Here is a 12,319-nt window from a genome sequence, read left to right as displayed (position 1 = left end):
CTGCAGATGGGCACAGCCAAAGGTTCAGGCAGTTCCGCTACCATGAGACCGAAGGGCCCCGAGAGGTTTGCAGCCAGCTCCATGGACTTTGCAGCCAGTGGCTGAAGCCGGAGAGACACACCAAGAAGCAGATCCTGGACCTGGTGATCCTGGAGCAGTTCCTGACTCTCCTGCCCCAGGAAATGCAGGGCTGGGTCAGAAGATGTGGGCCGGAGACCAGTTCCCAGGCGGTGGCCCTGGCCGAAGGTTTCCTCCTGAGCCAGTCAGAACAGGTAAAAGAGCTTCATGCAGTCCATTCAAGCTGTGAACGTTGAACTTGACCTTAGGCCTCCCTGCCTGATATGTATCTGTCCAAACACTTCCCCAGGGTTGGTAAAAAAACCCTTTGTCCTGATTCTTGCTGCTGTGGTTGAAGCAGCTCTGTTGATGGATGCAGGGATGGGGAGTGGAGCATGTTTTGCTTCCTTGGTCTTTAGCCTTCCTGCTCTTCCCTGTCTCTCTTCCTGCTGTTCCAGAGGTGGGGACCATCTGTGAAGATGGAAGCGGAGGTCTCTGAGGAGGAAGGGTCTCCCTTGGAGGAAGAGCAGAAGGCGCAGGCCCTGGAGTGTGCCCAAGAGGCCCTCTCACACGGTAAGGGTGCCCTGTGCCCAGATTTGGCGGAGAAAAAGGAAAATACTTCTGCACACCACACAGAGTGGACTTCTGGGACAAAGTGCCTTAGAATGTAAAGGGAACTGGAGCCAGTTTGGTGTAGTGGTTAAGTGTGTGGACTCTTATCTGGGAGAACCGGGTTTAATTCCCCACTCCTCCACTTGCAGCTGCTGGAATGCAAAAAACATCTGGAAAGTTACTGTTGACCATCCCTGAAATATAAAGTCTCTGCTAACACCCTCCCTTCCAACATTCTCTCCCTCACAGGCAGTGAAGAGACGGTGCTGAGTCTTTGTGGAGGGGTGGAAACGGCTGCTGCCCCTGCAGTCCAGGTAGGGGAGATGAGCAGGGGACCGCCTGAGTTCCCCCCTCTTCCTCAGGGGGGCTTTTGCTCCTGCAGTTGCTGCTCATGTGTCTGAGCGAGAGGGGCTCTGAAGGCCGCTCCCTTTACCCCCCTGGCAAGCTCTCCATCCTGCACCACCCCAGAATGCCCCTGTCCAGAGGACAGTCTTGACTGGGACAGTCTCTGATGAGGAAACCTGCTTTTTCTTTCAGCCTCCAGCTTCCTTTGAGGAGGTGGCTGTGTTTCTCACCGAGGCCGAGTGGGCCTTGCCGGACCCAGGCCAAAGAGATCTCTACAGGGAAGTCATGCTGGAGAAGTATGGGAATGTGGCCTCTCTGGGTAAGGGTCTTTCATGGGTGCCAAAGGTGTGAACTGCTGCCATTGTGATGATGTGTGATGTGTGAATTAAAATATGGAACAGCGACATGTCCCTGTGAGGCGTGGTCCAATACTTACCCTCTGGAGGACTCTGGGAGTTGAGGTGGCAGTGAGAGCAACCAACATGCTTTGCGGGTCCAGAGGTAACTGTGACTAGTGTTGTGGCCAAAATACAAGAAATTGTGATGGGGGACACAAAAACAATAAGAACATCAGAGAAGCCCTGTTGGATCAGGCCAGTGGCCCATCCAGTCCAACACTCTGTGTCACACAGTGGCCAATATACACACACACACACACACACACTATGGCTAATAGCCAATGATGGACCTCTGCCCCATAGTTTTACTTATTTATTTGATTTGATTTATATCCCGCCCTACCCCACCGAAGCGGGCTCAGAGCGGCTTACAACACAGAGATTCTAACAATAAAATTAAATCCCCTCTTGAAGGTGGCTATGCTTGTGGCTGCCACCACCTCATGTGGCAGTGAATTCCACATGTTAATCACCCTTTGGGTGAAGAAGTACCTCCTTTTATCCGTTCTAACCCGACTGCTCAGCAATTTCATCGAATGCCCACGAGTTCTTGTATTGTGAGAAAGGGAGAAAAGTACTTCTCTCTCTACCCTCTCCATCCCATGCATAATCTTGTAAAAATAATAAAGATTCTCTGGTCTGTCAGTATTTCTTTTTAAGTGATAGAGCTTTACCCAAGTAAAGAAAAAAGTGTTAGTCTCAGTAACAATAAATACACAAATACATATCCAAATAATTAAGAAGAGAGCTCCAGAATAAGCTAAGGGAGAAAAAGGAAATGTTCAGGATATGGAGAAAAGGACTGACCTCTAAAGAAGGTTGTATGAGGGTAACTAGGCACTGCAGATCGGTCTAGGTCTGGCTAGGAGGTCTTGCTGCAACAAGAAAAAATTCTTCAGATATGTGAGAAGTAAACACAAAGCGAAGGAGGCAATTGGACCGCTGTTGGGGGTAAAAGGAGAAACTCTGGTGGAGGACAGGGAAATAGCAGACAGGCTTAATGACATTTTTGCCTCGGTTTTCTCCCTGAAGAAGAATTCGAGCCCACCTACAGTAGGTGGAAGACTTAATCAAATCAATTAAAGTAAATAGATCCAAGCAGTCAGCCGTGTTGGTCTGAAGTAGTAGAACAAAACATGAGTCAAGTTGCACTTTTAAGACCAACTTAATTTTATTCCGAACGTCAGCTTTCATGTGCTCTCTAAGCACGCTTCATCAGATGAGGAATATGGTACAGCTACGTGTGGCTTTGCTCCCTGTGCCGGATCCCTCGTCTGATGAAGTGTGCTTAGAGAGCACAGGAAAGCTGACATTCTGAATAAAATTAAGTTGGTCTTAAAGGTGACTTCTGTTTTGTTCAAATAAAGTAAAGTTAACAGAAGACGTGAGAGGCTCGTTGACATGGGCAGATAAAGTGTGCCGAGGATTGTAATAAATTTAAAAAAATATATCATTAATAAACCATTTACAGAAAATGAATTGTCAAAAAATGGATTCTGTATTGGTTTGCATATAAATTTCCCATGAGAAGGCTAGCAATACTCAGGGGCACCAATGGCTGCCCCTTTAATTTGGTTTTTAAAGTAGAATCTAATTTTTGTCCAACAGAAGTTGCAACAAATCCATTCAAAAGCGTGCCAGTGGGGATTTAGCACTACGTAATTCCAAAATGTTGTGTGCGTTGATCCAGATGTGGCCTGGCCTGAGGTGGAGACAGACAAAGGCCTTCTGCCGCTCTCTCTCGTCTTTTCTCTCCCAAAGAAGGCACGGATACACAAGAGGCTGCGCTGGAGACAGACGAAGGGCTGGAGAGTCTCTCAAGAGGATCTCCACACAATGTTTCCTTCCCGAATGAGCTGGCTGCCAGTGAGTGTGCTGCATCGTTATGTCAACGGGATGAGCAAAGAACAGCCACGGTGGATTTCAACACCTTTTCTAAGGAACTATCAGGTAGGTTAGAATGAGAAAGCCTTCTGGGTCAGGAGAAACAGGCCATTTTGGGACTGAGATCTTGGGATTTCTTCCTGGGACTGAGCTCAGTTGTGGCTCTTTTACTTCCTTAGGGGCTGCATTGTCCTTAAATACAGGTGAGGCATTTCCTTAAGGAAAGCTTTGCTGGATGACTCAGACACCTGTCAGGCTTTCCTACCATGCTCAGTTACACATTTCCAGGCCTCCCCTCCCCCGCCCAACAAGAGGCATCCCTTCCAAAACCCACGAGGATTCCCTTAAAAATCCAGGTGATGATGATGATATTGGATTTATATCCCACCCTATATTCTGAATCTCAGAGTCTCAGAGCAGCTCACAATCTCCTTTATCTTCCTCCCCAACAACAGACACCCTGTGAGGTGGGTGAGGCTGAGAGGGCTCTCACAGCAGATGCCCTTTCAAGGACAACCTCTGCCAGAGCTATGGCTGACCCAAGGCCATTCCAGCAGCTGCAAGTGGAGGAGTGGGGAATCAAACCCGGTTCTCCCAGATAAGAGAGCTATAGCTGACCCAAGGCCATTCCAGCAGCTGCAAGTGGAGGAGTGGGGAATCCAACCCGGTTCTCCCAGATAAGAGAGCTATAGCTGACCCAAGGCCATTCCAGCAGCTGCAAGTGGAGGAGTGGGGAATCAAACCCGGTTCTCCCAGATAATAGAGCTATGGCTGACCGAAGGCCATTCCAGCAGCTGCAAGTGGAGGAGTGGGGAATCCAACCCGGTTCTTCCAGACAAGAGCGCTCTGGCTGATCCTAGGCCATTCCAGCAGGTGTAAGTGGAGGAGTGGGAAACCCGGTTCTCCCAGATAAGAGAGCTCTGGCTGACCCAAGGCCATTCCAGCAGGTGCAAGTGGAGGAGAGGGGAATCAAACAAGGTTCTCCCAGATAAGAGAGCTCTGGCTGACCCAAGGCCATTCCAGCAGCTGCAAGTGGAGGAGAGGGGAATCAAACCCGGTTCTTCCAGATAAGAGAGCTCTGGCTGACCCAAGGCCATTCCAGCAGCTGCAAGTGGAGGAGTGGGGAATCAAACCTGGTTCTCCCAGATAAGAGAGCTCTGGCTGACCCAAGGCCATTCCAGCAGCTGCAAGTGGAGGAGTGGGGAATCAAACCTGGTTCTCCCAGATAAGAGAGCTCTGGCTGACCCAAGGCCATTCCAGCAGCTGCAAGTGGAGGAGTGGGGAATCAAACCCGGTTCTCCCAGATAAGAGAGCTCTGGCTGACCCAAGGCCATTCCAGCAGCTGCAAGTGGAGGAGTGGGGAATCAAACCTGGTTCTTCCAGATAAGAGAGCTCTGGCTGACCCAAGGCCATTCTAGCAGGTGCAAGTGGAGGAGTGGGGAATCAGACCCGGTTCTTCCAGATAAGAGAGTTCTGGCTGACCCAAGGTCATTCCAGCAGCTGCAAGTGGAGGAGTGGGGAATCAAACCCGGTTCTCCTAGATAAAAGAGCTATGGCTGACCCAAGGTCATTCCAGCAGCTGCAAGTGGAGGAGTGGGGAATCAAACCCAGTTCTTCCAGATAAGTGTCCACACACTTAACCACTACACCAAACTGTCTCTCTCTGTGGGGTTCCCTTGGTGAGGTAATGACTTCTCTCCCTAGCCCAGAGGGCAGATGGTATCAGAGTCTGAAGACCAGCTCCTCATCTCTTTTATCACACCTGAAGGAAACTCTGTACAGTCACATGGCTAGAGATTACGATCACTTTTTGTAATTTCAAATCAGAGGCCCAGCAGGCAAGGGAAATCGGAAGGGCAGAGGAAAAGGTCTTTGCCACCTTTCACCTTAAGGAATGCTTTGGGGAGGGGAGGGATAGCCAGAATATAGGGAAAGCTCTACTGGAGGGCTGGCCAGGGAATGGTTTTGACCAGTAGCTCAGGAGACAATATGCACAATCATTAATCAGGAGCTTCTGATTGGTGGCTTGTCTTCTTGTGTAAGTGGTGATTCGACCTCCCTCTTTATTCCAGCAGGAAATGGCAAGGAGTCAGTTGGGAAATCTCAGGGATTTTCACAGGAAAAAGCCAATAATGAAAAGGCAGAAGGAAGCTTCAAGAATCGAGGTGGACCACAGAAGCAGGAAGGAAGCTGTAGAGTAAAGAGGATGGCGAAATCCGTTCCTTACCAAGGGAGTAGCTTCCGTGAAATCCCACCCCAGAGCCATCACCAGTGGACTCCTTCAGGAATAAACTCATTCATCTGCTCCAAGACTGGAATGACGTTCTCCATTGAGAGAAAGGGTAACGTTTGTTTTCCAAACCACAGTATAATGAACGAATGTAAATGCAGTTATTGCGGAAAGTACTTCAGATACAGACCACAGCTTCTTGTAGATCAAAGAATACACAGTATGAATTCCGTTCAGCAAAAGCACCAAAGAACCCACACAGGGGAGCAACCTTTTGAATGCTCAGAGTGTGGAAAGAGATACAGTCAGAGTGGCAATCTTCAACAGCATGAAAGCATCCACAGTGGGGAGAAACCTTTTGAGTGCTCAGAATGTGGAAAGAAATTCAATCATCGTAGCCATCTTCAACAGCACCAAAAAACCCACACAGGGGAGAAACCTTTCGAATGCTCAGAGTGTGGAAAGGGATTCAGTTGGAGTAGTGATCTTCAAAAGCACCTGAGAACCCACACAGGGGAGAAACCTTTTGAATGCTCAGAATGTGGAAAGAGATTCAATGTGAGTAGCGCTCTTCAACGGCATCAGAGAACCCACACAGGGGAGAAGCCTTTTGAATGCTCAGAGTGTGGGAAAAGATTCCATACGAGTGACCATCTTCAACGGCACCAAGGAACGCACACAGGAGAGAAACCTTTTGAATGCTCAGAGTGTGGAAAGAGATTCAGTGACAGATGCGGTCTTAAACAGCACCAAAGAACCCACACAGGGGAGAAACCTTTTGAATGCTCAGAGTGTGGAAAGAGATTCAGTCAGAGTGGCAATCTTCAACAGCATCAAAGCATCCACAGTGGGGAGAAACCTTTCGAGTGCTCAGAATGTGGAAAGAAATTCAACCATCGTGGCCATCTTCAACAACACCAAAGAACCCACACAGGGGAGAAACCTTTTGAATGCTCAGAGTGTGGAAAGAGATTCAGTGACAGATGCGGTCTTAAACAGCACCTGAGAACCCACACAGGGGAGAAACCTTTTGAATGCTCAGAATGTGGAAAGAGATTCACTGTGAGTAGCGCTCTTCAACAGCATCAGAGAACCCACACAGGGGAGAAGCCTTTTGGATGCTCAGAGTGTGGAAAGAGATTTAGTCAGAGTGGCAACCTTCAGAATCATCGAAGAACCCACACAGCGAAAAACCTTTTGAATGCTCAGAGTGCAGAAAGAAATTCAGTGTGAGTTAGAACATAAGAGAAGCCATGTTGGATCAGCCCAATGGCCCCTTCAGTCCAACACTCTGTGTCACATAAGAACGTAAGAGAAGCCTTGTTGGATCCAGTCCAACACTCTGTGTCACATAAGAACATAAGAGAAGCCACGTTGGATCATGCCAATGGCCCCTCCAGTCCAACACTCTGTGTCACATAAGAACATAAGAGAAGCCATGTTGGATAAGGCCAATGGCCCATCCAGTCCAACACTCTGTGTCACATAAGAGAAGCCCTGCTGGATCAGGCCAGTGGCCCCTCCAGTCCAACTCTCTGTGTCACATAAGAACATAAGAGCAGCCATGTTGGATCAGGCCAATGGCCCATCTAGTCGAACACTCTGTGTCACATAAGAACATAAGAGAAGCCCTGTTGGATCAGGTCAATGGCCCATCCAGTCCAACACTCTGTGTCACAGAAGAACATAAGAGAAGCCATGTTGGATCAGGCCAATGGTCCCTCCAGTCCAACACTCTGTGTCACATAAGAACATAAGAGCAGCCCTGTTGGATCAGGCCAATGGCTCCTACAGTACAAAGTAATGGAAGCTGTAAAAGGTAAAAAGGAAAACCTGTCCAAGTGAGATTAGTAAAAGGGAACACAGGCTGTGGCAAATCAAATGCAAGACTGTGATCAGGCAAGCAAAAAAGGACTATGAGGAGCATATTGCAAAAAAGATAAAGACCAACAATAAAAATTTCTTCAAATATATTAGAAGTAGGAAACCAGCCAGGGAGGCAGTGGGGCCCTTGAATGACCATGGGGTAAAAGGATTACTGAAGGAGGATAGGGAAATGGCTGAGAAGCTGAATGAATTTTTTGCCTCCGTCTTCACTGTGGAAGATGAGAAGTTTTTGCCTGCGCCAGAACCACTAATTTTGGAAGGGGTGTTGAAAGACCTGAGTCAGATTGAGGTGACAAATGAGGAGGTCCTACAACTGATAGATGAATTAAAAAGTAATAAGTCACTGGGTCTGGATGGCATACATCCGAGAGTTCTGAAAGAACTCAAAGTTGAACTTGTAGATCTTCTGACAAAAATCTGTAATCTTTCATTGAAATCTGCCTCCGTTCCTGAGGATTGGAAGGTAGCAAATGTCACCCCTATCTTTAAAAAGGGTTCCAGAGGAGATCCGGGAAATTACAGGCCAGTCAGTCTGACTTCAATACCGGGAAAGTTGGTAGAAAGCATTATCAAGGACAGAATGTGTAGGCACATTGATGAACACGGGTTATTGAGGAAAGCTCAGCATGGGTTCTGTAAGGGAAGATCTTGCCTCACTAACCTGTTACATTTCTTTGAGGGGGTGAACAAACATGTGGACAAAGGAGACCCGATAGATGTTGTTTACCTTGACTTCCAGAAAGCTTTTGATAAAGTTCCTCATCAAAGTCTCCTTAGAAAGCTTTGAGAGTCATGGAGTAAAAGGACAGGTCCTCTTGTGGATCAAAAACTGGCTGAGTAATAGGAAGCAGAGAGTGAGTATAAATGGGCAGTCTTCGCAGTGGAGGACGGTAAGCAGTGGGGTGCCGCAGGGCTCGGTACTGGGTCCCATACTCTTTAACTTGTTCATAAATGATTTAGAGTTGGGAGTGAGCAGTGAGGTGGCCAAGTTTGCGGATAACACTAAATTGTTCAGGGTGGTGAGAACCAGAGAGGATTGTGAGGAACTTCAAAAGGATCTGTTGAGGCTGGGTGAGTGGGCGTCAACGTGGCAGATGAGGTTTAATGTGGCCAAGTGCAAAGTAATGCACATTGGGGCCAAGAATCCCAGCTACAAATTCAAGTTGATGGGGTGTGAACTGGCAGAGACTGACCAAGAGAGAGATCTTGGGGTCGTAGTAGATAACTCACTGAAAATGTCAAGACAGTGTGCGATGTCAATAAAAAAGGCCAACGCCATGCTGGGAATTATTAGGAAGGGAATTGAAAACAAATCAGCCAGTATCACAATGCCCCGGTATAAATCGATGGTGCGGTCTCATTTGGAGTACTGTGTGCAGTTCTGGTCGCCGCACCTCAAAAAGGATATTATAGCATTGGAGAAAGTCCAGAAAAGGGCAACTAGAATGATTAAAGGGCTGGAACACTTTCCCTATGAAGAAAGGTTGAAACGCTTGGGACTCTTTAGCCTGGAGAAACGTTGACTACGGGGTGACATGATAGAGGTTTACAAGATAATGCATGGGATGGAGAAAGTAGAGAAAGAAGTACTTTTCTCCCTTTCTCACAATACAAGAACTCGTGGGCATTTGATGAAATTGCTGAGCAGACAGGTTAAAACGGATAAAAGGAAGTACTTTTTCACCCAAAGGGTGATTAACATGTGGAATTCACTGCCACAGGAGGTGGTGGCGGCCACAAGTATAGCCACCTTCAAGAGGGGTTTAGATAAAAATATGGAGCAGAGGTCCATCAGTGGCTATTAGCCACAGTGTGTGTGTGTGTGTGTCTGTGTGTGTATAATTATATATATATATATAAAATATTTTTTTTTGGCCACTGTGGGACACAGAGTGTTGGACTGGATGGGCCATTGGCCTGATCTAACATGGCTTCTCTTATGTTCTTATGTTCTTAACTCTCTGTGTCACATAAGAACAGAAGAGAAGCCATGCTGGATCAGGCCAATGGCCCATCCAGTCCAACACTCTGTGTCACATAAGAGCAGCCATGTTGGATCAGGCCAATGGCCCATCCAGTCCAACACTCTATGTCACAGAAGAACATAAGAGAAGCTGTTGGACCAGGCCAATGGCCCATCCAATCCAACACTCTGTGTCACATAAGAACATAAGAGAAGCCCTGTTGGATCAGGCCAATAACCCATCCAGTCCAACACTCTGTTACACACACACACACACACACATATATATACTGTGGCTAATAGCCACTGATGGACCACTGCTCCATATTTTTATCCAATCCCCTCTTGAAGCTGGCTATGCTTGTAGCCGCCACCACCTCCTTGGCAGTGAATTCCACATGTTAATCACCCTTTGGGTTAAGAAGTACTTCCTTTTATCTGTTTTAACCTGACTGCTCAGCAATTTCATTGAATGCCCACAAGTTCTTGTATTGTGAGAAAGGGATAAAAGGACTTTTTTCTCTACTTTCTCTATCCCATGCATAATCTTGTAAACCTCTATCATGTCACCCCGCAGTTGACATTTCTCCAAGCTAAGGAGCCCCAAGTGTTTTAACCTTTCTTCATAGAGAAATTGTTCCAACCCTTTAATCATTCTAGTTGCCCTTTTCTGCACTTATCTCTCGCCAGAGAAACACACAGGACTTCCGCTTTGGCCCAGAGAGCTGGGGTGCGGATTTGAACAGGTTTCCTGGACATTTGGGGATTACACAGGGGAGAAGCCTATTGAATGCTCAGAGTGTAGGAAGAGATTCCGTCAGAGTAGCCTCACAAGGAAGCCAGGCTAGGCTACCTCCTATCTGACGTAAACCGTAAAATCACCTTTCAAGTTGCCAGGTTTTGTGTGTTGATTATGAGACTGAGGAAGATGTACATTAACCAAGTTTGAATACTGGACTTTAATCTTTGGTATATTTCATATCTCAGCTCTTTGCTTGTATATAAGAATGCATGCTTTTAATTTTTAATTAATAAGAATGCATGCTTTTAATTTTTAACTTTTGTATTTTTTTATCTTCTGTACATGGAAGGTCTAATGACTATAATAAATATGACTATGTCTAGTTAAACGTGAGATGAAGGTATTTAGGCTCTGATCCTACCCAGTCGGTCAGATCTAGCAAAGGATGTCTTTGCTGTGACATCTACAATTCAATAAAGCTTTATATGTTTGAAGTCCGATTGATGTGGACTGCACAGACCCTGACAACTTCCCTCTTTTATACTCACAAACGCCTCCCCCTAAATTCACAGGAGCCGCATTGCTGTCAGATGGCCATCTAGCCTCTTTTGAAAAACCTCCAAGGAAGGAGAGCCCACCACCTCCCGAGGAGGAAGCCTGTTCCACTGAGGAACCACTCTCACGGTCAGGAAGTTTTTCCTAATGTTGAGCCGGAAACTCTATTCATATAAAAGAATCCTAGAGCTTGAAGGGACCTCTAGGGTCATCTAGTGCAACCCGCTGCATAATGCAGGAAACTCACAAACCCCTCCCCCTAAATTCACAGGATCTTCATTGCTGTCAGATGGCTATCCAGCCTCTGTTGAAAAACCTCCGAGGAAGGAGAGCCCACCACCTCCCGAGGAGGAAGCCTGTTCCACTGAGGAACCGCTCTCACGGTCAGGAAGTTTTTCCTAATGTTGAGCCGGAAACTCTATTCATATAAAAGAATCATAGAGTTGGAAGGGACCTCCAGGGTTATCAAATCCAACCCTTGCACAATGCAGGAAACTCACAAACACCTCCCCCTAAATTCACAGGATCTTCATTGCTGTCAGATGGCCATCTAGCCTCTGCTTAAAAACCTCCAAGGAAGGAGAGCCCACCACCTCCCGAGGAAGCCTGTTCCACTGAAGAACCACTCTAATGGTCAGGAATCATAGAGTTGGAAGGGACCTCCAGGGGTAATCTAGTCCAACTCCCTGCATAATGCAGGAAACTCACAAACCCCTCCCCCTAAATTCACAGGATCTTCATTGCTGTCAGATGGCCATCTAGCCTCTGCTTAAAAACCTCCAAGGAAGGAGAGCCCACCACCTCCCGAGGAAGCCTGTTCCACTGAAGAACCACTCTAATGGTCAGGAATCATAGAGTTGGAAGGGACCTCCAGGGTAATCTAGTCCAACTCCCTGCACAATGCAGGAAACTCACAAACACCTCCCCATAAATTCACAGGATCTTCATTGCTGTCAGATGACTATCCAGCCTCTGTTGAAAAACCTCCGAGGAAGGAGAGCCCACCACCTCCCGAGGAGGAAGCCTGTTCCACTGAGGAACCGCTCTCACGGTCAGGAAGTTTTTCCTAATGTTGAGCCGGAAACTCTATTCATATAAAAGAATCATAGAGTTGGAAGGGACCTCCAGGGTTATCAAATCCAACCCTTGCACAATGCAGGAAACTCACAAACACCTCCCCATAAATTCACAGGATCTTCATTGCTGTCAGATGGCCATCTAGCCTCAGTTGAAAAACCGACCTCGATCCTAGTGTTCCAGTTGTTTCAGTAAGGCCTATTAGATAACAGTCCCCATCTTGTATTGGGACTTCGTCCCACTTATTTCAACCGGAAGAGCCCATCCTTTATTTCTTCCCTGTGAAATCTATTTGAGGGCTTCAAACAAGCTCCTTCCACAGTCCAAGCGTTTTTAAAATTTCTTCCTGATTAGGGTAGGATTTCTGGGTTGATTCAAGCTTTCTACAAGAGTTTATATAGTTTCCATGCTTTATAATCTGTGAAATGAGGGAAGAGAAAAACATTTTTCATGGGCTAAGCAGGGACAGAACATTTTCACCCTTTGCCCTCTTCTGCTGTTGCTCCAAGGAAGCGTCTTCCACCTCAGGAAACGCAGCTTCTTTCTTCACGGATGAGGCCCACATCTGA

The 12,319-nt window shown here is 47.0% G+C and overlaps 1 protein-coding gene across 1 annotated transcript; it reads left to right on the top strand.

The window, feature by feature from the left end:
- The first annotated feature begins 536 nt into the window (after nt 1–536).
- Nucleotides 537–12,319, top strand: LOC132571361 (zinc finger protein 501-like). The gene is made up of 5 exons (XM_060238162.1): nt 537–630; nt 3,174–3,362; nt 5,369–5,493; nt 5,896–6,711; nt 12,260–12,319. The coding sequence occupies exons 1-5, from the start codon at nt 537–539 to the stop codon at nt 12,317–12,319; spliced, it is 1,284 nt and encodes a 427-aa protein (XP_060094145.1).

The sequence above is a fragment of the Heteronotia binoei genome, chromosome 5 (assembly GCF_032191835.1).
Source record: "Heteronotia binoei isolate CCM8104 ecotype False Entrance Well chromosome 5, APGP_CSIRO_Hbin_v1, whole genome shotgun sequence".
Classification (NCBI taxonomy): Eukaryota; Metazoa; Chordata; class Lepidosauria; order Squamata; family Gekkonidae; genus Heteronotia; species Heteronotia binoei.
The sequence above is the reverse complement of the archived record's forward strand: the minus strand, read 5'-3'. Positions and strand labels throughout refer to the sequence as shown.

Excerpts from the sequence above, each read along its gene's own strand:
- LOC132571361 (XM_060238162.1), top strand. The coding sequence starts at position 537 with ATGGAAGCGGAGGTCTCTGAGGAGGAAGGGTCTCCCTTGGAGGAAGAG. Across the intron at positions 3,363-5,368 it reads CTTTTCTAAGGAACTATCAG|CAGGAAATGGCAAGGAGTCA; the intron begins GTAGGTTAGAAT and ends TCTTTATTCCAG. Across the intron at positions 5,494-5,895 it reads AGCAGGAAGGAAGCTGTAGA|GAATGTGGAAAGAAATTCAA; the intron begins GTAAAGAGGATG and ends TTTGAGTGCTCA.